We start from the raw sequence: 20148 nt of genomic DNA, 5'->3' as shown, positions 1-20148 counted from the left end.
ATTTTAACGAGTGTTGCCTGCAGCAAACAAACGGGGCGAGGCCCCAAGTGAAATTCGACCACATTTTCACGTTTGGCCAAGTTTCGTTCAAGTAGGAGCAGCTGTGATTTTGAAAATGTGCGATTATCTGTATTCTGCAACCACCTGATGAAAAAGCCTATGGCTTAGTCAACTTTGTTATGAGTATAGAAAGTAACCATTCGGTTGTTGAGAGCGCAAGGCAGAGACCAAGAAAGAGGTTTTCACGTCTCTTCAGACGACGCTCAGTGCCCTCTTCGCCGCGGACCTCAAAACTCAAACTCAGGGATGTTCTGGTGCCATACCAGCTGGGAAATTTGGAGGTGGACAGTAGCTACCAAGAGTTCATGTCACAGGTTTCAAAGGAGTCGAAATACTCACAAATTGTGCGACTGGCCGAACGGCAGTTGCCAATTATTTCAACCCGCTCTTCTTCCAATTTTGCTGATCAGGAACCAAGAGAGTATTCAGCGTCGCTCATCTCATTCGGATCAAGTGTCCACATAGAAGAGGCTGTCCCAGTCACGGCCATATCACCAAGTCCAGTGCGGCCCCTCAAAAGTGATCCTTCATTACCTGCCCCTTCTCCGAAAGAAGATGCTTCCATCGGCACCGAAAACAATTCCCCCGTGCCACAAAAATTTATCCTTGTGGATCAGCCCGATTGCGAAGGATCCCCAAAAATCCCACATAAGCAAAACGACGCGCAAAACCCTTTTTCGTTTGAAAACCAGTCCTTTTCCGTGTCGCCTGACAGATTATCGTTAAGGGATCAAACAGGAGACATACTCGATCTGTACCAGAACTACGCAGCTAGCGAGATGGGAGCCAACGCATCGAGAGAGTCAGTCGACGGAAACTCCGAGATAGAAACTAGTACAAATAGCCTTAAACAAGAGCCCGGCACTGCTGGCGTTCCCGCAACACCCCAATCACTTCACCGCGATATCTCTTCCAGCAGCTACCCCGTGAGCAGTTTTGCCACACCGCGTCTGGACGAGGACAACGAATGTTTTATTGACTGGAGTGACTCCGATGGGCCAGAACGACGCGACTCCGGAAAACGGATCGTCGAGACGTTCCGAAGCCTGTCGATATCGAAGCGGTCGAAAAATAGTCCTCGCTCTAAGCGAGAATCCATAGTGAGCTCCTCCATATCGAGTCCACTACTTGTTTCATCAGCTACCGAGTTACCCGAGAAACTGGTTTTGCGGTCACCATTCCGAAGCCATTCCGAGCAGCTGCCAACATCGTCACGTTGGTCGGTAAACCCGCTGGAGGAGCCACAGCTTACTTCTCCCAGACCACCAAGCCGTCGTCAGTCTGCAAGTATCCGTATGGATACAACAAAGCCCACTAGGGCCCAACCCAATTTCAAATACTACTACATGTAGCGTCCGCCTTTTTTATATTATGTAATGCTAACAGAAATAAACCAAAGAATATAATCTTTACAAAACACTTTTATTTAACCATTACAGCCGGCCAGCATGGACAAGAATGAAATATTTCTTCCTCCGTCAAACGGCGACCAGAATTACCAAGACACTCTAGAGCAACTGGACCAATTTGTGGACAGCTTAAACGGACAGGCATTGCCAAATAATCAAGCACAGGAGCATCCGTCACCGTTCGGGTTCAACGAGTATAAAAATCTCCCCGCTTTGAACGTAGATGCTTCGGACTTCGAGCCGTGGGAGAGCGGCCAATCTTTCAGCGCCAACGATTTTTCTGAGGCCGCCTTGAGCCCGCAAGGCCTTCCTCCCGTGGAAAGGTCGGTTAGCATTGGAGGTGCCAGCGTGCACAGTAACAGCTATCAATACCAATCTCCACAGGTACATCCTCTTCTGTCGTCATCGATGAATAGGCGCTCGAACAGCATTAGCAATCAGGGCCGCAGCTACAGCTCCCAATTTGGTACTTCGTTGAACAACCTTATTTCCCCAGCGTCTACCTACGATGGACTGCTGGACTCCCCTTATGGTTCGTACCAAGGCGGGAGCTTTACAGATTCCTATTTGAAATCCCCGATTAATTCTCCCTCTCACAAATCGATTGGGTCACCAGCGTCAATAGGCACTCACATGAACCCAAAAAACGCCTTAAGCAAAGAGAGCAAACTCAGTCGCCGCCGAGAGCTACACAATGCCGTAGAAAGACGACGCAGAGACTTGATCAAGGAGAAAATAAAGGAACTGGGCACTCTCATTCCACCCTCGCTACTGAATAATTTCACCAAGTCGAAAAACAACCCCAACAAAGAGATAAAGGCTAACAAAAGCACCATTTTGACTAAATCTATTGAGTACATAGGGTATCTGAGAGAGATCTCAGGTAGTCAGGATGAAAGACTCGCTTTGTTGCGACAACGAATTGATGAACTGTCAGCAGGAACGACCTCGGAGCCGCCAAAGTATCAACCCCCAGCACAGCCCGTTTCTCGAATTCAGCCAACTCAATCGCCAGAGTATGATGAGTCGTTCTCGACACCGGACGCGAGGTCGTCTGAGGAGCCGAAACCAGATTTCCAGGACTTCAAAGTGGAGGATCCCGAAGCGTTTTTCCAAGAACTATTGAAGGAGCCTGCCGGTCAAACATGGATGACATAAGCCAGCCGATTTTTTTGTTTTGGTCTTCGCTGGAACTAATTGTGGCAATAAAAATAATCCGATATGTCAGGTAATGCTGAATTTCTGTCGAATTGGCGCTCAACTCGAGGCATCCAGGCTGGCGACGATACCGATGGAATAGCCAATAAGGCTAAAACCATGTTCAGTGCGTTCACGGATAGAGTGCAAGAGGGGTACAACTCAGCATACAATGCCCTTCCGTTGCATAATCAGGATCTCGATGCACAGCAGGAGCCATCCTGGTTTAAGCTTTCGAGATTCGAACGCCTCGTGTGTTTTTTCTGTTTTATTGCCGGCTCGATAGTGTGTTTTGGTCTGGGAATACTACTATTCCCTGTTTTGACATTAAAACCTCGCAAATTTGCCATGTTGTGGACTTTGGGCTCGATCCTGTTTGTGCTAAGCTTTGGATGTTTACAAGGACCTGTGGATTATTGTAAGCATCTTGTATCCAAGGAAAGACTGCCTTTTACAGTGGTGTTTTTTGGCAGCGTTTTGAGCACGTTGTACTGCGCAGCGATCTTAAAGTCGACGATTCTCACTCTCATCACGGGAATCATTGAGATATTTGCTGTTCTCTACTACACATTGAGTTACTTCCCCTTCGGTGCACAAGGATTCCAAATGGTGGCCACAATGGGACTTCGACAGTTTAGTAGTGTTTTCGGGTTTTAGGTGTATATTACGGAGTAGATGTTCAATTAATATTTAGCGATTTATTTATTAATTATCATAGCCTACATACAAAGCAACATGTCGATTGTCCACGAAGCTTCCTGTATTTTTTGCAAGATTATCAAGGGTAGGTACTCTAGGCCTGGTCCAATGGCTAGTTTATAAAATCTAATCAATTAGGTGAAATCCCATCTTTCAAACTCCTCGAGACCAAATTTTCATACTCATTCTTGGACATCCAGCCCACTTCCAAAGGCCACTTGTTGGTGATTCCAAAGTACCACGGAGCCATGCTGCACAACATCCCAGACGAGTTCCTTGCTGACATACTGCCAGTAACCAAAAAATTGGTCAAAGCTCTTGGCCTGGAAGTCACCACTCCCGACGAAGATGGCTACAACATTCTGCAGAACAATGGGCGGATCGCTCACCAGGTGGTCGACCATGTCCACTTTCACCTGATCCCAAAGCGGGACCCAGAAACGGGACTCGTGATCGGCTGGCCAGCAAGAAATGCAGACATGGATGAACTCTCCGAGTTTGCCAAGGAGCTCACAGCAAAGCTGGCCTAAATCGGTCGCAGCATTTTCATACGTATAGAGTCCGATCAGCTCTGGTATTTGTGTAAATTGATGGTGGCAATGCCAGATAAATACGGCTCTTTTGGTGTAAGGATGATTTTCCACAAAATCCTGGATTTCCCAGTCTGAGTGGCAAAAGCCAAATATTTCGTATTTGCCCTTGATCATTTAACATCTTTAGTTTTTCTGATTGCTCAATTGAAAGATAATCCAATCAGATAGAATGGTGGATGAGAAGAAGCCCTTGTTAGACGCCTCTGGCAGAGAAGTCGTTCCAGAAGACTCGACTGCTACCGCGATTTTGAGAAGAAAGAAGAAGGATAATGCCTTAGTTGTCGACGATGCCACCAATGATGACAACTCCATCATTTCTATGTCGTCCAACACGATGGAGCTTTTGCAATTGTTCCGTGGCGATGCTGCCCTGGTCAAAGGAAAGAAGAGAAAGGACACTGTCCTGATCGTTTTGGCCGATGATGATATCGAGGATGGTGTTTGTAGAATCAACAGAGTGGCAAGGAACAACTTGAGAGTTCGTCTTGGGGACATTGTGACAATTCATCCATGTCCCGAAATCAAGTTTGCCACCAGAATCTCGGTGTTGCCGATTGCAGACACCATTGAAGGTATCACCGGATCTCTGTTCGATGTCTTCTTGAAGCCATACTTTGTTGATGCTTACAGACCTGTTCGTAAAGGTGATCATTTCGTTGTCAGAGGAGGCATGAGGCAAGTTGAGTTCAAGGTTGTGGAAGTCGAGCCGGAAGAACACGCCATTGTGTCTCAGGACACCATAATACATTCCGAGGGCGAACCTATCAATAGAGAGGACGAGGAAAATAACCTCAATGAAGTTGGTTACGACGACATTGGAGGCTGCAGAAAACAGATGGCCCAGATTAGAGAGCTCGTTGAGTTGCCACTTAGACATCCACAGTTGTTCAAGGCCATTGGTATCAAGCCTCCCAAAGGTATCTTGATGTACGGCCCCCCTGGTACTGGTAAGACCTTGATGGCCAGAGCCGTTGCCAATGAAACTGGTGCATTCTTCTTCCTAATCAATGGTCCGGAAATCATGTCGAAGATGGCCGGTGAGTCTGAAAGTAACCTCAGAAAAGCTTTCGAAGAGGCCGAGAAAAACTCGCCATCTATCATTTTCATCGATGAGATTGACTCTATCGCACCGAAGAGAGACAAGACAAACGGAGAAGTTGAAAGAAGAGTTGTTTCCCAGCTCTTGACCTTGATGGATGGTATGAAGGCTAGATCAAACGTCGTTGTTATTGCTGCTACCAATAGACCTAATTCGATCGATCCCGCTTTGAGAAGATTTGGAAGATTTGATAGAGAGGTCGACATCGGTATTCCTGATGCCGCTGGAAGACTTGAGGTTTTGAGAATCCACACTAAAAACATGAAGCTGGCTGACGATGTTGACCTTGAGGCCCTAGCTGCTGAGACGCACGGTTACGTTGGTGCTGATATTGCATCCCTATGTTCTGAGGCCGCTATGCAACAAATAAGAGAGAAGATGGACTTGATCGATTTGGAAGAAGAAAACATTGATGCCGAAGTTCTTGATTCTCTGGGAGTCACTATGGACAACTTCAGATTCGCTCTGGGTAACTCTAACCCATCAGCATTGCGTGAGACTGTCGTCGAGAGTGTCAACGTCACTTGGGATGACATTGGAGGTTTGGATGGTATCAAGCAAGAGCTGAAGGAGACTGTGGAATATCCCGTCTTGCATCCAGACCAATATACCAAATTTGGCCTTTCGCCTTCGAAGGGTGTCTTATTCTTTGGTCCTCCTGGTACTGGTAAGACCCTTTTGGCAAAGGCCGTTGCCACCGAGGTTTCTGCTAACTTCATCTCCGTTAAAGGTCCTGAGTTGCTGAGTATGTGGTATGGTGAATCTGAGTCCAACATTAGAGACATTTTCGATAAGGCTAGAGCTGCAGCTCCTACAGTTGTTTTTCTGGATGAGCTGGATTCTATCGCCAAGGCTAGAGGAGGCAGCATGGGAGACGCAGGTGGAGCGTCGGATAGGGTTGTTAACCAGCTGCTCACCGAAATGGATGGTATGAATGCCAAGAAGAACGTCTTCATTATTGGTGCTACGAACAGGCCAGATCAAATTGATCCTGCTATTTTGAGACCAGGTAGATTGGACCAATTGATTTATGTTCCATTGCCAGACGAAGCCGGAAGACTGTCGATTCTGAAGGCTCAATTGAGGAACACCCCATTGGAGCCAGATCTGGACTTGGCTGCTATTGCTAAAACCACTCACGGCTTCACTGGTGCTGATCTGCAGTACATTGTCCAGAGAGCTGCCAAATTTGCTATCAAAGACTCCATCGAAGCTCAAAAGAGATACGAGCAGGAGAAGGCCGAAAGAAAGGCCGCTGAAGGCTCCGATGACGTTGAGATGAAGGTTGAGGATGGTGAGGAGGAGAGCATTCCTGATGCTGTTCCATACATCACAAAAGCTCACTTCGAAGAAGCTATGAAGACAGCTAAACGTTCTGTTTCCCCAACTGAGTTGAGGCGCTACGAGGCTTACGCGCAACAACTTCAATCTTCTAGAGGTCAGTTCACGAACTTCTCGTTCGGCCAAGGAGGCGACGCTGCTGGATCTAACGATAGGGGTGCTGGAGCAGATGGTGCTGGGGCTGCGTTTGGATCGGTTGAAGACGAAGAAGACGATTTATACAGTTAAGCATGAGAGGGGTGTATAGGCTTGACTAACTTGTTAAGATATATTGATATTGAGTCCGGCTCAAAACTGTAAACATATATGTATCTCTAGTGTATGGAATGCATCATGTCCGGGTTGATCACCCTGAGATAGGGGCCCATGATGTGGTTTTCTTTATTCTCGTCCAAGTCACGTGAGTGCGAATTTGGTAGCCTCAAGGGTTTTGGGTTGAAGTCGTCCACCGGATATAATGTCGAGCTGGTGGAGTTTGTTGAGGCCAGAGAGGGAATGGAGGAGGAAGTCGAAAGCGAAGGAATGGAGGCGGTAGTTGGTAGCGACTGGAATGAGTATGGCTTCTGCAAGTTGTATGCAGAGTATTTAGCGTTCAGGTTGGTGGAGCCAGAGGTTCTTTTGATGGCCATCTTTGGTCTTTGTGGGGACGGAGAAGGCATGTGTGAAAACGAGGGCACTTTAGTCCAGTGAGCATACAAGGGCTGCGTTGGAGAAGGCAAGGAGGAAGAGAGGTGTGATTTGGTCAGGTCTCTGGTGAGGTCCCTGTGTTTGGCGATCTTAGCCTCGGATTGCCGTCTAAGTTTGGACTTGATAGGCTCCAGGAAAGGACTGAAGGTTGAAATCAGGTCCGATTGTCTGATTCTGATGTTATCCCAGCCCAGATATCCTATCAGTTCCATCTCCAGGGTATTGACATCTCTCAGGGAGAGCAAGCCATTGGTGTATTTGCACCAGTGTTTGTTCAAGGGAGACGAGTCATTAAGGTTTTTCGCGGCCAGGATCAGACAGCCCAGAAAGATTCTGTGTCTGGTAGTTTCCATTCCCGTGCTGTTTGGCGGCAGGATCTCGCGCAATCTGATTAGATAGACCAGGCTCGACATGAGAGTTGGTGTCTGGACATGGGAATGATCGATAAGCGCCTCAATAAAGCAGTAGAGAGAAGGAACTGGCTTCTCCAAAGGCGAGGCCGGCGGCGATGGCAGCGACGATCTGGAATAGTCAGGAACGGCAATAACCGAGTTGGTGGTGTTGACCAGGCACTGGATCATGTCTGGCGACACGGGCCTCCTGAGAAAGTGGTACAGGGCTTGAACGTCAGACATGGTAGGCGTGAAAAGAATGAACGGCCAAAGAGTAGCGAGATACTACCAGCAAGCTAGGTATAAATTTTTCAACCAGGTATATCGGCCATATTTATGCACAGTGCCTGCAAAGGGATCAGTACGCGACGCGAAAATAATTATCACCGTTTTGACAAGACGGCTTTTTTCACGGTCAAGAAGCAGATGCGCGCCCGCTCACGAAAGGGGCAATCTAATTCAGATTCACTACATATTATGGTGTACGCTTAGAAGCATTAATAGAGCTATGCAGTCTGCATAATAAAACAATCCCGCTTGCCCTGATCTATTCACTGGCCTTGGAGAAACATGGCAGCGCCTGCTCTTCATCAAAAAGCATGCTTCTTTCACCAGCATTGTCGCAAGTCTGACACTGAGCCATAGCAAATTTAGTCTTCTTCAGCCTATCCAGTGTAGAAATAATCTCACGTCGACCGACGCAAAAGATTACTGTGCCGCGTTCTAAAAAACAATAGGTAAATTGGTATTTTCTTGTCTGTTCGTTTCAATCCAAGGGTCCCAGTCCTAGCATACTATGTCCTCTGAAAATACGCCATTGGTTGCTCCCGCAGCCGCCACCGACCAAACCAATAAACTCCCTCACGTCATCAAACTGACCTTGAGGTCGTCCCCCATCAACTTCCTTCTGTTCTTCGTTCCTCTGGGTTATCTAGCAGACTGGCTCGGATGGAAAGCCTCGCTAGTGTTTTCCTTCAACTTCCTTGCTATCATCCCATTGGCATCCGTGCTGGCCTATGCTACGGAAGAATTGGGAGAAGCCATCCACAACGACTCTATAGCAGGACTCCTCAACGCTACGTTCGGAAACGCGGTTGAGGTTATCGTCAGTGTTATCGCCTTGAGCCAGAACCAAATCACAGTGGTCCAGGCCTCTATGTTGGGCTCTATCCTTTCGAACTTGCTCCTCGTGCTGGGGTGTTGCTTCGTAGCAGGAGGCATCTGGTATCCTCAGCAGTCTTTCAACCAGACAGTAGCCCAGACCATGAGCTCGCTGCTGGCACTCTCGATGAGCGGGCTGCTGCTTCCCGCAGCGTTCCATGCCTCACTGCCGTCCAAAACAAAGGATCTCGAGTCCAAAATCCTCGAGTTTTCCAGAGGAACTTCTGTGCTTCTGCTCATCGTGTACTGCTTCTACCTTTACTTCCAGTTGAAAACTCACAAGTTTCTGTTTGAGCAGGTTCTGGAGCCAAGTGATGAGGAGCAACAAATTCCTATAGATGAGGCCACCAGTAACACTACCCTGGAATCTCAGGAAACAAACCACCCAAGAAGAGGATTTTTGGTGGGCAGACCAAAATCTCTTTTGGAGCTGGGTCCTGGACCCCAGCCCAAACACATTGGCACGATATCCTCGGTGGCTGTGCTGCTCGTCACCACCGTTCTTGTGTCATTCTCTGCCGACTCCCTGGTGTCTTCTATCGACGAGATTGTCGAGACCTCTGGTCTTTCCAAAACTTTCATTGGTTTGATTGTCATTCCTATCGTTGGTAATGCAGCAGAGCACGTCACGGCTGTGGTGGTGGCCTACAAAAACAAAATGGACCTTGCTGTTGGTGTTGCCGTGGGATCGTCGATTCAGATCTCGCTATTTGTCACTCCCTTTTTGGTGTTGATTGGCTGGATATTCGATGTTCCAATGTCCTTGTACTTCTCCACCTACGAGACTGCAGTCATGTTTGTCGCAGTTCTGATCACAAACTATCTGATTCTGGATGGAGAGTCCAATTGGCTGGAGGGTGTCATGTTGGTTAGCACCTACCTGATCATCGCCATCTCTTTCTTCTTCTACCCAGACACGCTGGCTCAGTGAAGGTGTCCAACACTCAGTGGACCATATCTTATCTACTCTTTAGGATTCAGAATTATAGAAATTACCTTTAGTTATCCCGTTTTAAGTGTGCTGTAAGACTAATACTGATGTGGTAGATTTTTAGATTGAAGTGTGTCTGAAACATTTAACTCTGTTTCTAAATATGAACTGGGCTGGAACGGCTGATTAGAAATCGCAAGCCATAATTTCGGCGCTGCTAGCTGGACTCCTTGAGCCAGGTTTAAAGTGTCGCGTCTCTAGGCACCCGTGATGAGTTCGCTGTCATTTTGGAGGCCTCGTAACTGAAATTGACTATTTTGCGTGGCGGACCATCGCTAGCCTGCGACGACTCCAGATCGGACAACCTGAGATGCGGTATTGAGTACTTTTCCATCAAAGCAGGAGGCAATTGCGGATCTATAAGCTTTGGAAGCACTCCAGCTTTGACAAATTTCTCTATATCGTGGATAAAAGTGGCAGATCTAGAAGACTCCATCGGGACGTCAGATCAGTAATTTTTTTGTAGCTCGAGATTTAATTAAATTATCCCTTTCAGCGCATTATCTGATTATGTAAAACTGAGTGGTTCCCGAATTGGTATCGCACGAGCCACGTGCACAACATAGACGTACCAGAAGTCTGTTCGCAGGTGGCCATGTAGGTGAAGAGTCGCCAAAAGTCGCCAAACCACGATAATACCTTATCTCCCTAGACTTTCGCTTCGCCGGAACTTCCATCTTTGCACCACAAAAAAATTTTAACACTATCAATCATTTGTCCTCGTCAATGTCCTCTAATTCGATTAAGTTGCTAGCCAGTGATACCCAGAGAAATCTGGCGGAGCTTGTGGCGAAGCGGTAGGTATTTTGGTTTCATCACGTTGAGCTAATTCGCAGCTTGGGGCTTTCGCTGACCCCTGTGGACATCAAGCGTGATTCCAACAAGGAAGTGTCGTTCTCCATTGGGGAGTCCATCAGAGACGAAGATATCTACATTATAATGCAAATCGGGTCAGGAATTGTCAATGACAAGGTTTTGGAACTGCTGATCATGATCAACGCCTGCAAAACTGCCTCTGCGAGAAGAATCACTGCTGTTCTGCCAAACTTCCCTTACGCCAGACAGGACAGAAAGGACAAGAGCCGTGCGCCTATTACGGCCAAGTTGATGGCAGACATGCTGACGAGTGCCGGATGCGACCACGTGATCACCATGGATCTGCATGCTTCCCAGATTCAAGGTTTCTTCGACGTGCCCGTTGACAATCTCTATGCAGAGCCTTCAGTTGTTCGGTATATTCGAGAAAAACTGGATGTCAAGAACGCTATTATTGTGTCTCCAGATGCGGGAGGAGCCAAGCGTGCTGCTGGGCTGGCCGATCGTCTGGACCTGAACTTCGCTCTTATACATAAGGAACGCGCCAGAGCCAACGAGGTGAGTCGCATGGTCCTTGTTGGAGACGTAACCGGCAAGACCTGTATTATTGTGGACGACATGGCCGACACCTGCGGAACTCTGGCCAAGGCTGCTGAGGTTCTGCTGGAAAACGGGGCCAAGGAGGTCATTGCTATTGTGACACACGGAATATTGAGTGGAAATGCCATCGCAAACATCAACAAGTCCAAGCTCGAACGAGTTGTGTGTACCAACACCGTGCCGTTTGAAGAAAAATTAAAGCTTTGTCCAAAGCTGGACACCATCGATGTCTCCGGTGTCCTGGCCGAAGCCATCAGACGTTTGCATAACGGAGAGAGTATATCTTTCCTTTTCCGCAATGCTCCCTATTAGATTGATTGGATTTATAAAGATAAATTATTCTCGTGCTTGTAATTAAAAAAGCTCTTTATTAATATTGGCTCTATCAGTCTAAATTATATTTGGCAAGGTCGAATTCCTCCAAACTTGTCAAAAGCTCTCCCTTTGCACCATTATCCAGCAGCTCCTCCGGTTTGGTCATCTCGAGAACATGTGGGTCCGGCACCCAGATCACGTATCCACCAGCACGCTTACCGGAGATCAAGCCTGGAACCGCGTCTTCAAAAATCAAAACCTCCTCGATCTTGATATCCTCCTGAATACGGCCCTCGCTGCGCAACTTGTCATTCAGCTCTGACAGCCCCAACCACCAGATAAACGGAAGAGGCTTGCCTTTACCTGCAATGACAGGGTTGTCTCCCGTGATCACCAGCTCAAAGTGCTTGAAGCCTTCTTGTAAATGGGCAGTTTTGATATCATACTTGTCTTTGTGGGAGGAAGTACACACAACCATGGGAATGCCCTTGGCTGCGAGCTTCCTAACCAGATCTAGAGCTCCTGGTAGAAATTGTACCTTTGGCCATAATTCTGCCTGTTTTATTGAAGTCCACTCATACAGTTCCTGCGCAGTAATTCCCTCAAGTTTATACTCATCTATCACTGTCTGAGATGCCTTTGGTCCCGGAAGACCCTGAAGTTTCATCTTCACGTCCCAGGTTAGACCGCCAGGAATGTTGAACCTGTTGACCAATATGTCCGAAATTGACGTAGTGTAGACGGATTCAGAGTCTATGAGGAGACCGTCCATGTCAAAAAGACACGCTTTCACCGTTTTCGGAGGCCCCATTTGGAAATGACTAGATTTTAGACTATTATTTATTTCATTTATTTTTTACAAGGGTGGCAGACTATTTCTGCACACGGGACATTGCAGTTTGTACTTCATCCAATTTTCCAGGCATTCGGTGTGGAAAATGTGTCTGCAAGGCGTCACCATGTAGGAGCGACGAGCCATCAGACCGATGCTGCTGTTGTCCTCCTTATCGTGGCCGCTATGGAGAACAGGAACCTCGAAGGAGTTCATGCAAATGGTACAATCTATCTTGCATCTCGAGTGTGAATGTGACGAGTCAACAACCTCGTGGTCGACATTGAACGAGTTTTCGAGATCGTCGAACGAAAGAACGGGGTGGTAATCGTAAGTCTTGGGAAGATACTTGTCTGGGAGGAAGAAGCGAGGCCCCAGCAGCTCCTGTAGGTACAGCATGAATATCTGTGACGACAGCCAAAGAGTCAGCAATGTGACAAGCTTGATATCCTTGTGGTGATAGAATGGGTTCTTGAACATCGTGACGTACATTATTGGCAGGAGTCTGATGATGGAGGTGCCGATTATGAAATCTTTTCGGAAAGACCGTCTAGAGCCTCTGATCACGTTCCGATAAATTTGCGGGATCCAAAATGAATTCATCAGGAGTCCGATCAAGTACTCAAAGCCGACACGCTGCGGCTTTGGCCATAGTGTCACGTTCAGCACCAGGAAGGAAAACACAATTAGGGAGAAAAAGAAGCGCATGTACAGCTGGCCGCTGATGGTCTGTTCATCTTGAGGTGTCACGGGATTGGGTTGGTTCTGTTGCGTGTTGTCGGTATCATTTTCTCGCTCGTCTATCGGGGTGCCCTGGAAAGCGGTTCTCCAGCTGATGTTCCTTTCGTTGATCTGTGCTGCGTAAATGAGTATCATATATCTCATCTCGAATATAGACGAGCATGTGAAGGCCAGAAAAGCACAAACGGCAAACTGGATGTAGAGCGAGTCCATCACAAGCGAGCACAAAAGTGAAATCATCGACAACGACCCGTCGACAAGGTTGATAATGGCCACTGACCAGAATGAGATGCATGACATCGTGGACGGCGTGTTGGTGGAACCCATCTGTTTGATGAACAGCCAAATCTGAGCACTCATCAGCAAAATCCCGAAAAGAAGAACGTTTTTGATCTGTTTCTGTTGGACCTCGTCGCGCGGTCCCACGGCCTTGTTCACCCGGATCGACAAGCCGCAGTCGGGAGAGTACAAGAGACCAGAAACCAGATTGATTTTGGGTATAGGACTATGTGGTCGTCCCAATGGGGTCTCGAGCTCGGTGTCAATCACCTCAAGTTCCTCTGAAGTCAAGTTGGTGGCCTCAAAATGCATATATGCTATATATTCACAATTGGCGCTCTTCCCGAGCAGGTCTTCGAGATAGGACATGTCCAGCGAGTCAATATCTGTGCGGTTGACACTGCTCTCCATCAGCGTCCTTGTCTGGTTGAAATAGTGGCCATCTTCAAGGTTCAGATGTGGCAGACCATAGATTCCGTTGAACTTGCCCGAATTCGAGACGGCAACCAAATTTCCTGTTTCCTGATGGTATGCTCCTTGGAGCCGCAGATTGTGATCATGTTGTTCGTTCAGATCGCTCAGCTTAACACTCATGCTCACTGCGGTGGTATCCTTGCTTTCTGGAGTGTAGTTGAAGTTGCGCAGAGTGATTTCAATAAGCCCCTGCTCATCTGTGACGTTTCCAGGATGGATTGTAGAGTTGCTAATAATGTCGCTGTATTCCGTCAAGTTCTGGTAAAATTCAGGTATGGGCATCGGTATACGAACAAAAGAGTCTTGCAGAGAGTATTCGCCACGTAGCGTGCTTGTAATGTTGCGCCAAAATGCTCCGGAAGCCGCATCGCGATGGCTCCAAATTTCCCGTGCCTGTTGGCTGATCCTATTAGGCAGTATACTATGCTTTTCGTCTTCTGAAAAGACCGTATGGTCTGGAAACGGCCAGTCCTCCACTTTGCGGCCCTTCACTGCATCCCCGTAGCTCAGTTTATACCCTGTCACGTTCCCGTACCCAGAGGCGTAGTCGTTGGTCGTCATTGCGGTTCTTGCTGTCCTGATGGTATCTTTCAAATCGCCCAACATTCGCTTGCGCTCTTCTGGCGAGAGGTAGCCAGCCTCTTCGGGTGGGGCGCTCGGCAGCAGGAAAGTCAAAAAAATAATGAACAGCAGCAGCTGTCCGCGGTTTATCTGGGGCATTAAGCGTAAATCAGGAAAAAATAAAATTAATATCAAGTTTTTGTGCCAGATTAGTATGAAGGCTTAATACAGGGTCCTGGTCTGACCAATATTTATAGTATGTGTTACATGCCTCCAAAAATCTATCCTTTGTTAGAAGAACGATCCAGTCTCAAATTCCGTTTGCCAGGAATGCTTTTCGCCTATACCCTTATCTACTGGAGCTTTTCTTTCAGCAAATGCTTTTGGAGCTTTTTCTCCTCCTTCTCCCTCCATCTCTGTTCACGCTGTTTCTTTGCCTCTGGACCGGCCTCGGTATCCATTGAGTAGTCCCACCACCGGAATGACGAGGCGTAGTTGCCTATGAAGTAGTGGTGATGGAGATCGTGGTGCTCTGCACCAGCCCAGAAGGGAATGAAATGGTGCAATGACCATGGGAAGTCGTAGCCGGAATGTGCATCCACCGCCTGGAATAAACGTAAGCAAACCCAGCAGGTAATGGTGAACAGATGAAGGTCTCGCGTAAAGTACGCATATATGATAGGGAAGCCGATGGTTCCAAAGCCAAGCGACATCACCTCAATTGGATGAGCATACTCCGCGGTGAGACCAAATGGTGCAGAGTATCTGTGGTGCTGTTTGTGGACATATTTGTAAAAAGGACCGTAATGGAACAGTCTGTGAGCCCAGTAATGCCAGAAATCCTCGAGCACAAAGAACAGACAAAACTCGAGGCACATTTTTGTCCAGGACGGAAATGGGACTGCGACACTAATGCCTAGTGTTTGACACATTGGATGGAACGTCCAAATTGGAAGAGCCTCGACCAAAAAGTGAGAGCGTAGCACAGACTTGAGACACTCCCATTGCTCCTTTTCAGAAGGCACGTAGCTCGGCTGTATCTTCCAGCGACGGAAGTAGGGAATTCTATCAATCACCATCCACGGTAAGCATCTTCCAAAATAGACAATTTCGTGTGTGAGGAAGAAAAGCAAGCCGGTAGCAAGAACATCGTTATCCATATAATCGTACCATGATTTCCATAGTTTCTCGAAGACTGTGAGCTCTGGGTGGTGCTCAAACACCTCGCGGGCTGTTCCGATAAGTGTTGAGTTCATGGCTGACAGAGCGAGTTACATGTGGGTGGTATTTATTCCCAGGAGTAAACGACCGATACGAGAAGAACGATTTGGTGGTGTGATCTGGAGAGATACGGTTTCCACCCTGCACCAGACTCTCAGGCCACACCTGGGACCGCCAACGACTAAGAGAAAAAAATAAAGGCACCCAAGCTGAGCTGGTGCCTTTTGTAGCATCACGTGACTTCAGCCCCGGGTTGGCGGCCCTTGAAAATATTAATTTTTTCAAGCTGAAAATTTTATACATTTCAACAAGACCAACATGTCCCGTCTTTACGAATACCAGGTTATTGGCAGAAAGCTGCCTACCGAGTCCGTGCCGGAGCCAAAGTTGTACAGAATGAGAATCTTTGCTCCTAACGACGTTGTCGCCAAGTCGAGATACTGGTACTTCTTGCAAAAATTGCACAAGGTCAAGAAGGCCTCTGGTGAAATCGTTTCCCTCAACGTCATCAGCGAGACCCACCCAACCAAGGTCAAGAACTTCGGCATTTGGATCAGATACGACTCCAGATCTGGAACTCACAACATGTACAAGGAATACAGAGACGTTAGCAGAGTCGGTGCTGTCGAGACCATGTACGCTGACCTTGCTGCCAGACACAGAGCCAGATTTAGATCTATCCACATCTTGAAGGTTGTCGAGCTTGAGAAGACGGACGATGTCAAGAGACAGTACATCAGACAATTCTTGACCAAGGACCTCAAGTTCCCATTGCCTCACAGAGTCACCAAGCCTGCCAAGCTTTACTCGGCCAAACGTCCAACAACTTTCTACTAGGTAATAAATGGTGAAGTATGAAATAGCTAGCAAAACTAGAACTTGTAGCGTTCTTAAAGGCCTGCCATAATGATATAAAAAAATGTCTCTCATTTTTTTAATTTTTATGGCTAAACGTTTTTCCGGTCTACAGAAAGAAGTGCTTTCTTTATATCGCAATTGTCTAAGGGCAATACGGACCAAGCCGGCCGTAAGTGGAATGGATGCATTACTCTAACCTAAGGATAAGCGTTCGCATTGGGTGACTTTCATACATTCCGAGTTTGCTCGCTATCGAGATATCCCAAAGCGTAATTTTGCAGCAATTGAGCATTTACTCCGTGTCGGTCACAGACGACTCGAGATGTATTCCAGCACAAGCATAACAGATGTTAACTAGGCGATAGTCCGGGTAAACAGGTCCTCGTGGTTGCGGAACAGGAATTCGGTAACGGCCGTCTTGGCTCCGTTGTCGAGGATCTCGCGCTGTGGATTGAATGTGTTGTCGCGTGCCAGTGTTGGAGCAAACACTGTTGCCAACGAGCTGTACGTCATCTTGGTGACTCTAGAGTTACGAACCACGAGTCCCATGTGTTTGCACAGTTGCTGCAGCACGATGAAATTGGCCTGTGGCAGATCATGTAGCAATCCTTTTAGTCCTGTATATTTGTCGGCTTCGCTTTGGAGCTTCGACACCTCAATGAACTGTTCGTAGTTTTTGAATGGAATCACAGGATCAGGAATCTTCTTGAGGTACCGCTTCAGCATGCCTGCGACGGCATTGATGTCGCCCTCCAAAATCGAGGACACTTTATTGACCTCTTTCTCGTTTGATATTTCCACGGTTTCGAAGAACCTCTCGATCTTATCGATGGCCAAAGACGATCCGCTGACTCTGTAGATACCCTCTCTGATTCCCCGGCTTTCGATTTCTGCCAGACAGCAGGAGAAGACAAATGGGACCGCTCTAGTCTCCAGTTCCGCCCGTTCTTGCAGTGTGCATTGGTATAGGGATTTTCCTAGCGGGTAGGCACTGCCACGCAAAAAGTTTGAGGATCTTGATTTGATCATCGCCGAAAGACCGCCTGCTGGTCTGGGTTCCTCAATCTCCTCTTGCGAGGTGTTAAACGATTCGTCCATCTGTCTGAAATTCTTTGGAGAGCCGATGCTCTGGACAGAAGGGGAAGAAACCATGTTAGTGCCGTATTGAGACGTCTGGCCTCCGTTGCCGAAGATGCGTCTAATGAACCCTCCCTTTTTTGGCTTCTCGCTAAGGTCCTCGACGGAGTTCATTTTCCTTGAATGCTGTGCAATCCGCGACGACAGCTCAGGCAAGGTGTCGTCTGATTGGGTGAATGATGGTGACTCTGTCGACTCGACTTCCTTCACCTCTGGCACGGCCCCACTCTCTAATTTCTCTCTCTGTTCCTTCAGCAGCGTTATATCATCCTCCAGGTGATTCTTCTCCGATGTTAGCGACTGAATGTCCCGCATTAACGTCGCCTTTGCACTTGTGAGAGAAGTTATTTCGGCCTTTAGTTGTTTAACCTGTTGGTCCAATTGCAAAATCTGCCACTCCGGTTGGTTTTCCTCGTAAACTACATCTGAGCGAGATCTGGCATGTAGCGAGAATGGGTTTACTGTGAGATCTGAGTGGGTGTGTTTGTGGCTAATCAGTGGAGAGCCAAAATCTGGCGTTTTGAGAAGCTCGTCCTGGTCGAGGAGAGGAGACCCTGCGTCGCGCAAGATTTGGATCTTGTTCTTGTCTAGTCCTGTGCCACTATTGCTCTTCTTGTGTCGATGGAATACGTTTTTGATCGATAACGACCGGCCAAAGCCACCAGAAGACTTCCGGGAATGATACCCCGTGTTCTCCTTGTCCTTGATGATCTCTGTAGATGGATACTGTTCTCTCTGCTCGCCATCTTCCAGCGGTAATCCTGTGATGTTCAGGCCCTTGAACGGAGAAACGAGCTGTGTGTCGGGCGTTTGAGGAATAGTTCCGCTTGGGGGTTTCTTGCTTGGGGAGCGCGTCGGATTCGGAGCCTGTTTCAGGTCCACGTCTAGCTCGTAGGAGTCGTCTTCATCCTCGTCGCTCAGATCAATAAACGAGTCGGGTTCCTTATCGAAGATGACCGCATTTCTGTTTCCTGGGGAAACAACACCGTTTAGCGAGATAGGAGAACGGTCTGCTTTCAGGGGAGTTGGTGTAGCCATATTGATCTCCGCGAGATCTTCCACTTTCGGCGATTTGAAGGCGGTCACCGGCTGCAGATTTGGGGAAGTGGCGTTCCGGTTTGGCGAGCGCAAGGGTATCGTCAATAGCTCTTCTTGTTTGTCGCTACGGCCAGGAATTGGCGACCCTTCAACTTTTTGTAGCACCGGGCTTTTCGTCACCTTGGGCGGCGACGTCACCTGGACCTTTTCTGTAGCAGACAGCGGCTTGCTGCCGTCGAGCTCGTCAAACATGTATCTTTTCTCGTCGGAAGGGGTAGTCGTGTCTGCAGATGACTGTGTCTCCTGGGAAGAGACAAAGTTGCGTGATTTCACGGCCTCATACTTCCGCTTCCGCTCGACCAGCTTGTGGTGACATGGCATACAAAACAGACCCTTGGAAGTTCTCGCGTATCGTAAATCCTCAATCGGCCGCTTACAGGCCTTGCATTTGAAGCAGCTGGCGCAATAGGCCTGATCCCCTGTGAGTATTGCCATGTCGTAGATCTTTTTGCCGCACGACTTACAAGAATACGAGCATTCCGAGCAGACCAATGAGCCCGTTCCAAGCATCAGAAAGTTAGAGTTCACTCCCAGTTCTTTTCCGCATTTTGAGCATTTGAAGCATTCCACATGCCATCTCTCGCCTCCCAGCTCGTACGCATGCCCCTCGGTAATGGAATTTTTGCAATTTTTGCACTTATTCGTGTTGTCCATCGCGGAGGCGAGCTGATTTGGAATCTAGTATTATTCTATTTCCAGTTGAAAAAATAAGCGTACTCCTTAGACCGCTCCGTAGTCAATCCACCACTTCTCCGTTCGCTCCTTCGCCTAATCCAGTCCTAATAAAAGGTCAGCGAGTCCGCAACAGTGTCAGGAAGCTTGCATTCGAGCTTGTAGGTCTCGCCGCCATACCGAGACTCAAAGTGACTACGCAAGTCGGAAAGTCTGCACGAGTAGCTAAGTCTGTCAGAGCAGAAACGCAGCGGCACCACAGCATCAATGACAGCAGCCCTGACGTATTGGCCACCATACGCCGTAGATATGATTTCTGACGTTCTGAAAAGCTGGAGCAAATCGATGTTATTCTCGTCTGACTCGGTAGCCTGGTTCTCCATAACTCCGGTCCCGTTAAGGAATAGAGCAGATCAGTGTCGTAGGTGAACGTAGACGACAATGCTTGACCCAAGAATAAAGTGACGGAGTGGCTGGTTTTGGTCTGGTAAGTTTGGTGTCTCTGGAGTACTCGAGGCCTACTTTCAAGGACAGCGCCCTGCAAACTTTGCTTTCACTGCAATCAATCAGCTCAGATGGACAGTATGTCTGCAGAGATGTCGAATCCTGGAGAAAGCTCATATACCGGACAGCTTCCTCGTTCAAATACTGCCCCTCGAAGGACTTGGTGCAGGAGTTGAAACTGGATTTCTTGTATCAAGGGTCGAAAATCTTTTGAGGCAGACTGCGTGTTGGCACCTTGCGTTGACTCTTTCAAGATTATGTAGAGCTTTGTTCACTTTTCGAAGTCGTCATCGTGATGGAAAAATCCGTGCGCAAAACTGGTTGCAGATTCAAATCTTTGGCTGCCCGCACTAAAAATTTGGCAACCTGGCCCCGTTGGTGTAAAGATTGCCATACGTTTCCCTGTCAAAG

The 20148-nt window shown here is 47.8% G+C and overlaps 12 protein-coding genes across 12 annotated transcripts; 7 read left to right on the top strand and 5 right to left on the bottom strand.

The window, feature by feature from the left end:
• Nucleotides 1-179: 179 nt before the first annotated feature.
• Nucleotides 180-1412, top strand: OGAPODRAFT_6449 (uncharacterized protein; the record flags this gene model as incomplete). The annotated part of the gene is made up of 1 exon (XM_018355802.1): nucleotides 180-1412. One exon carries the CDS (start codon nucleotides 180-182, stop codon nucleotides 1410-1412), a length of 1233 nt encoding a protein of 410 aa, XP_018213491.1.
• Nucleotides 1413-1508: 96 nt separating this feature from the next.
• Nucleotides 1509-3395, top strand: OGAPODRAFT_81316 (uncharacterized protein; the record flags this gene model as incomplete). The annotated part of the gene is made up of 2 exons (XM_018356508.1): nucleotides 1509-1589; nucleotides 2745-3395. The coding sequence occupies 2 exons, from the start codon at nucleotides 1509-1511 to the stop codon at nucleotides 3321-3323; spliced, it is 660 nt and encodes a 219-aa protein (XP_018213490.1). The 3' UTR covers nucleotides 3324-3395.
• OGAPODRAFT_15430 (uncharacterized protein) lies at nucleotides 3361-6685 on the top strand. The gene is made up of 2 exons (XM_018353725.1): nucleotides 3361-3450; nucleotides 3504-6685. The coding sequence occupies exon 2, from the start codon at nucleotides 4128-4130 to the stop codon at nucleotides 6624-6626; it is 2499 nt and encodes an 832-aa protein (XP_018213488.1). The 5' UTR covers nucleotides 3361-3450; nucleotides 3504-4127; the 3' UTR covers nucleotides 6627-6685.
• OGAPODRAFT_45823 (uncharacterized protein) lies at nucleotides 3402-3895 on the top strand (the record flags this gene model as incomplete). The annotated part of the gene is made up of 2 exons (XM_018355507.1): nucleotides 3402-3450; nucleotides 3504-3895. 2 exons carry the CDS (start codon nucleotides 3402-3404, stop codon nucleotides 3893-3895), a joined length of 441 nt encoding a protein of 146 aa, XP_018213489.1.
• Nucleotides 6686-6832: 147 nt separating the features above from the next.
• Nucleotides 6833-7633, bottom strand: OGAPODRAFT_15429 (uncharacterized protein; the record flags this gene model as incomplete). Its single annotated transcript, XM_018353724.1, has 1 exon — nucleotides 6833-7633. A coding segment is annotated over exon 1 (508 nt), but the record flags the coding sequence as incomplete, so codon positions are not given.
• Nucleotides 7634-8203: 570 nt separating this feature from the next.
• Nucleotides 8204-10056, top strand: OGAPODRAFT_15428 (uncharacterized protein). Its single transcript, XM_018353723.1, has one exon. It carries the CDS (start codon nucleotides 8274-8276, stop codon nucleotides 9567-9569), a length of 1296 nt encoding a protein of 431 aa, XP_018213486.1. The 5' UTR covers nucleotides 8204-8273; the 3' UTR covers nucleotides 9570-10056.
• A 299-nt stretch (nucleotides 10057-10355) lies between these two features.
• On the top strand, nucleotides 10356-11397 carry OGAPODRAFT_81312 (ribose-phosphate pyrophosphokinase 1; the record flags this gene model as incomplete). The annotated part of the gene is made up of 2 exons (XM_018356507.1): nucleotides 10356-10426; nucleotides 10466-11397. 2 exons carry the CDS (start codon nucleotides 10356-10358, stop codon nucleotides 11355-11357), a joined length of 963 nt encoding a protein of 320 aa, XP_018213485.1. The 3' UTR covers nucleotides 11358-11397.
• Nucleotides 11398-11416: 19 nt separating this feature from the next.
• On the bottom strand, nucleotides 11417-14389 carry OGAPODRAFT_97276 (uncharacterized protein). Its single transcript, XM_018357939.1, has one exon. It carries the CDS (start codon nucleotides 14290-14292, stop codon nucleotides 12217-12219), a length of 2076 nt encoding a protein of 691 aa, XP_018213483.1. The 5' UTR covers nucleotides 14293-14389; the 3' UTR covers nucleotides 11417-12216.
• On the bottom strand, nucleotides 11431-12171 carry OGAPODRAFT_11319 (uncharacterized protein; the record flags this gene model as incomplete). Its single annotated transcript, XM_018353267.1, has 1 exon — nucleotides 11431-12171. One exon carries the CDS (start codon nucleotides 12169-12171, stop codon nucleotides 11431-11433), a length of 741 nt encoding a protein of 246 aa, XP_018213484.1.
• A 59-nt stretch (nucleotides 14390-14448) lies between the features above and the next one.
• On the bottom strand, nucleotides 14449-15469 carry OGAPODRAFT_15427 (uncharacterized protein). Its single transcript, XM_018353722.1, has one exon. The coding sequence runs from the start codon at nucleotides 15405-15407 to the stop codon at nucleotides 14601-14603; it is 807 nt and encodes a 268-aa protein (XP_018213482.1). The 5' UTR covers nucleotides 15408-15469; the 3' UTR covers nucleotides 14449-14600.
• Nucleotides 15470-15864: 395 nt separating this feature from the next.
• OGAPODRAFT_15421 (uncharacterized protein) lies at nucleotides 15865-16290 on the top strand (the record flags this gene model as incomplete). The annotated part of the gene is made up of 1 exon (XM_018353721.1): nucleotides 15865-16290. A coding segment is annotated over one exon (426 nt), but the record flags the coding sequence as incomplete, so codon positions are not given.
• A 390-nt stretch (nucleotides 16291-16680) lies between these two features.
• OGAPODRAFT_6439 (uncharacterized protein) lies at nucleotides 16681-19616 on the bottom strand (the record flags this gene model as incomplete). The annotated part of the gene is made up of 2 exons (XM_018355801.1): nucleotides 16681-19227; nucleotides 19368-19616. The coding sequence occupies 2 exons, from the start codon at nucleotides 19614-19616 to the stop codon at nucleotides 16681-16683; spliced, it is 2796 nt and encodes a 931-aa protein (XP_018213480.1).
• Nucleotides 19617-20148: the final 532 nt, after the last annotated feature.

The sequence above is a fragment of the Ogataea polymorpha genome (assembly GCF_001664045.1).
Source record: "Ogataea polymorpha strain NCYC 495 leu1.1 chromosome Unknown OGAPOscaffold_1, whole genome shotgun sequence".
In the NCBI taxonomy this organism is placed as follows: Eukaryota; Fungi; Ascomycota; class Pichiomycetes; order Pichiales; family Pichiaceae; genus Ogataea; species Ogataea polymorpha.
This window is presented reverse-complemented; position numbering and strand designations above follow the sequence as displayed.

What these genes read in the sequence shown, in the direction of transcription:
- OGAPODRAFT_15430 (XM_018353725.1), top strand. Translation starts at nt 4,128, where the DNA reads ATGGTGGATGAGAAGAAGCCCTTGTTAGACGCCTCTGGCAGAGAAGTC.
- OGAPODRAFT_15428 (XM_018353723.1), top strand. Translation starts at nt 8,274, where the DNA reads ATGTCCTCTGAAAATACGCCATTGGTTGCTCCCGCAGCCGCCACCGAC.
- OGAPODRAFT_97276 (XM_018357939.1), bottom strand. Translation starts at nt 14,292, where the DNA reads ATGTTGGGCGATTTGAAAGATACCATCAGGACAGCAAGAACCGCAATG.
- OGAPODRAFT_15427 (XM_018353722.1), bottom strand. Translation starts at nt 15,407, where the DNA reads ATGGATAACGATGTTCTTGCTACCGGCTTGCTTTTCTTCCTCACACAC.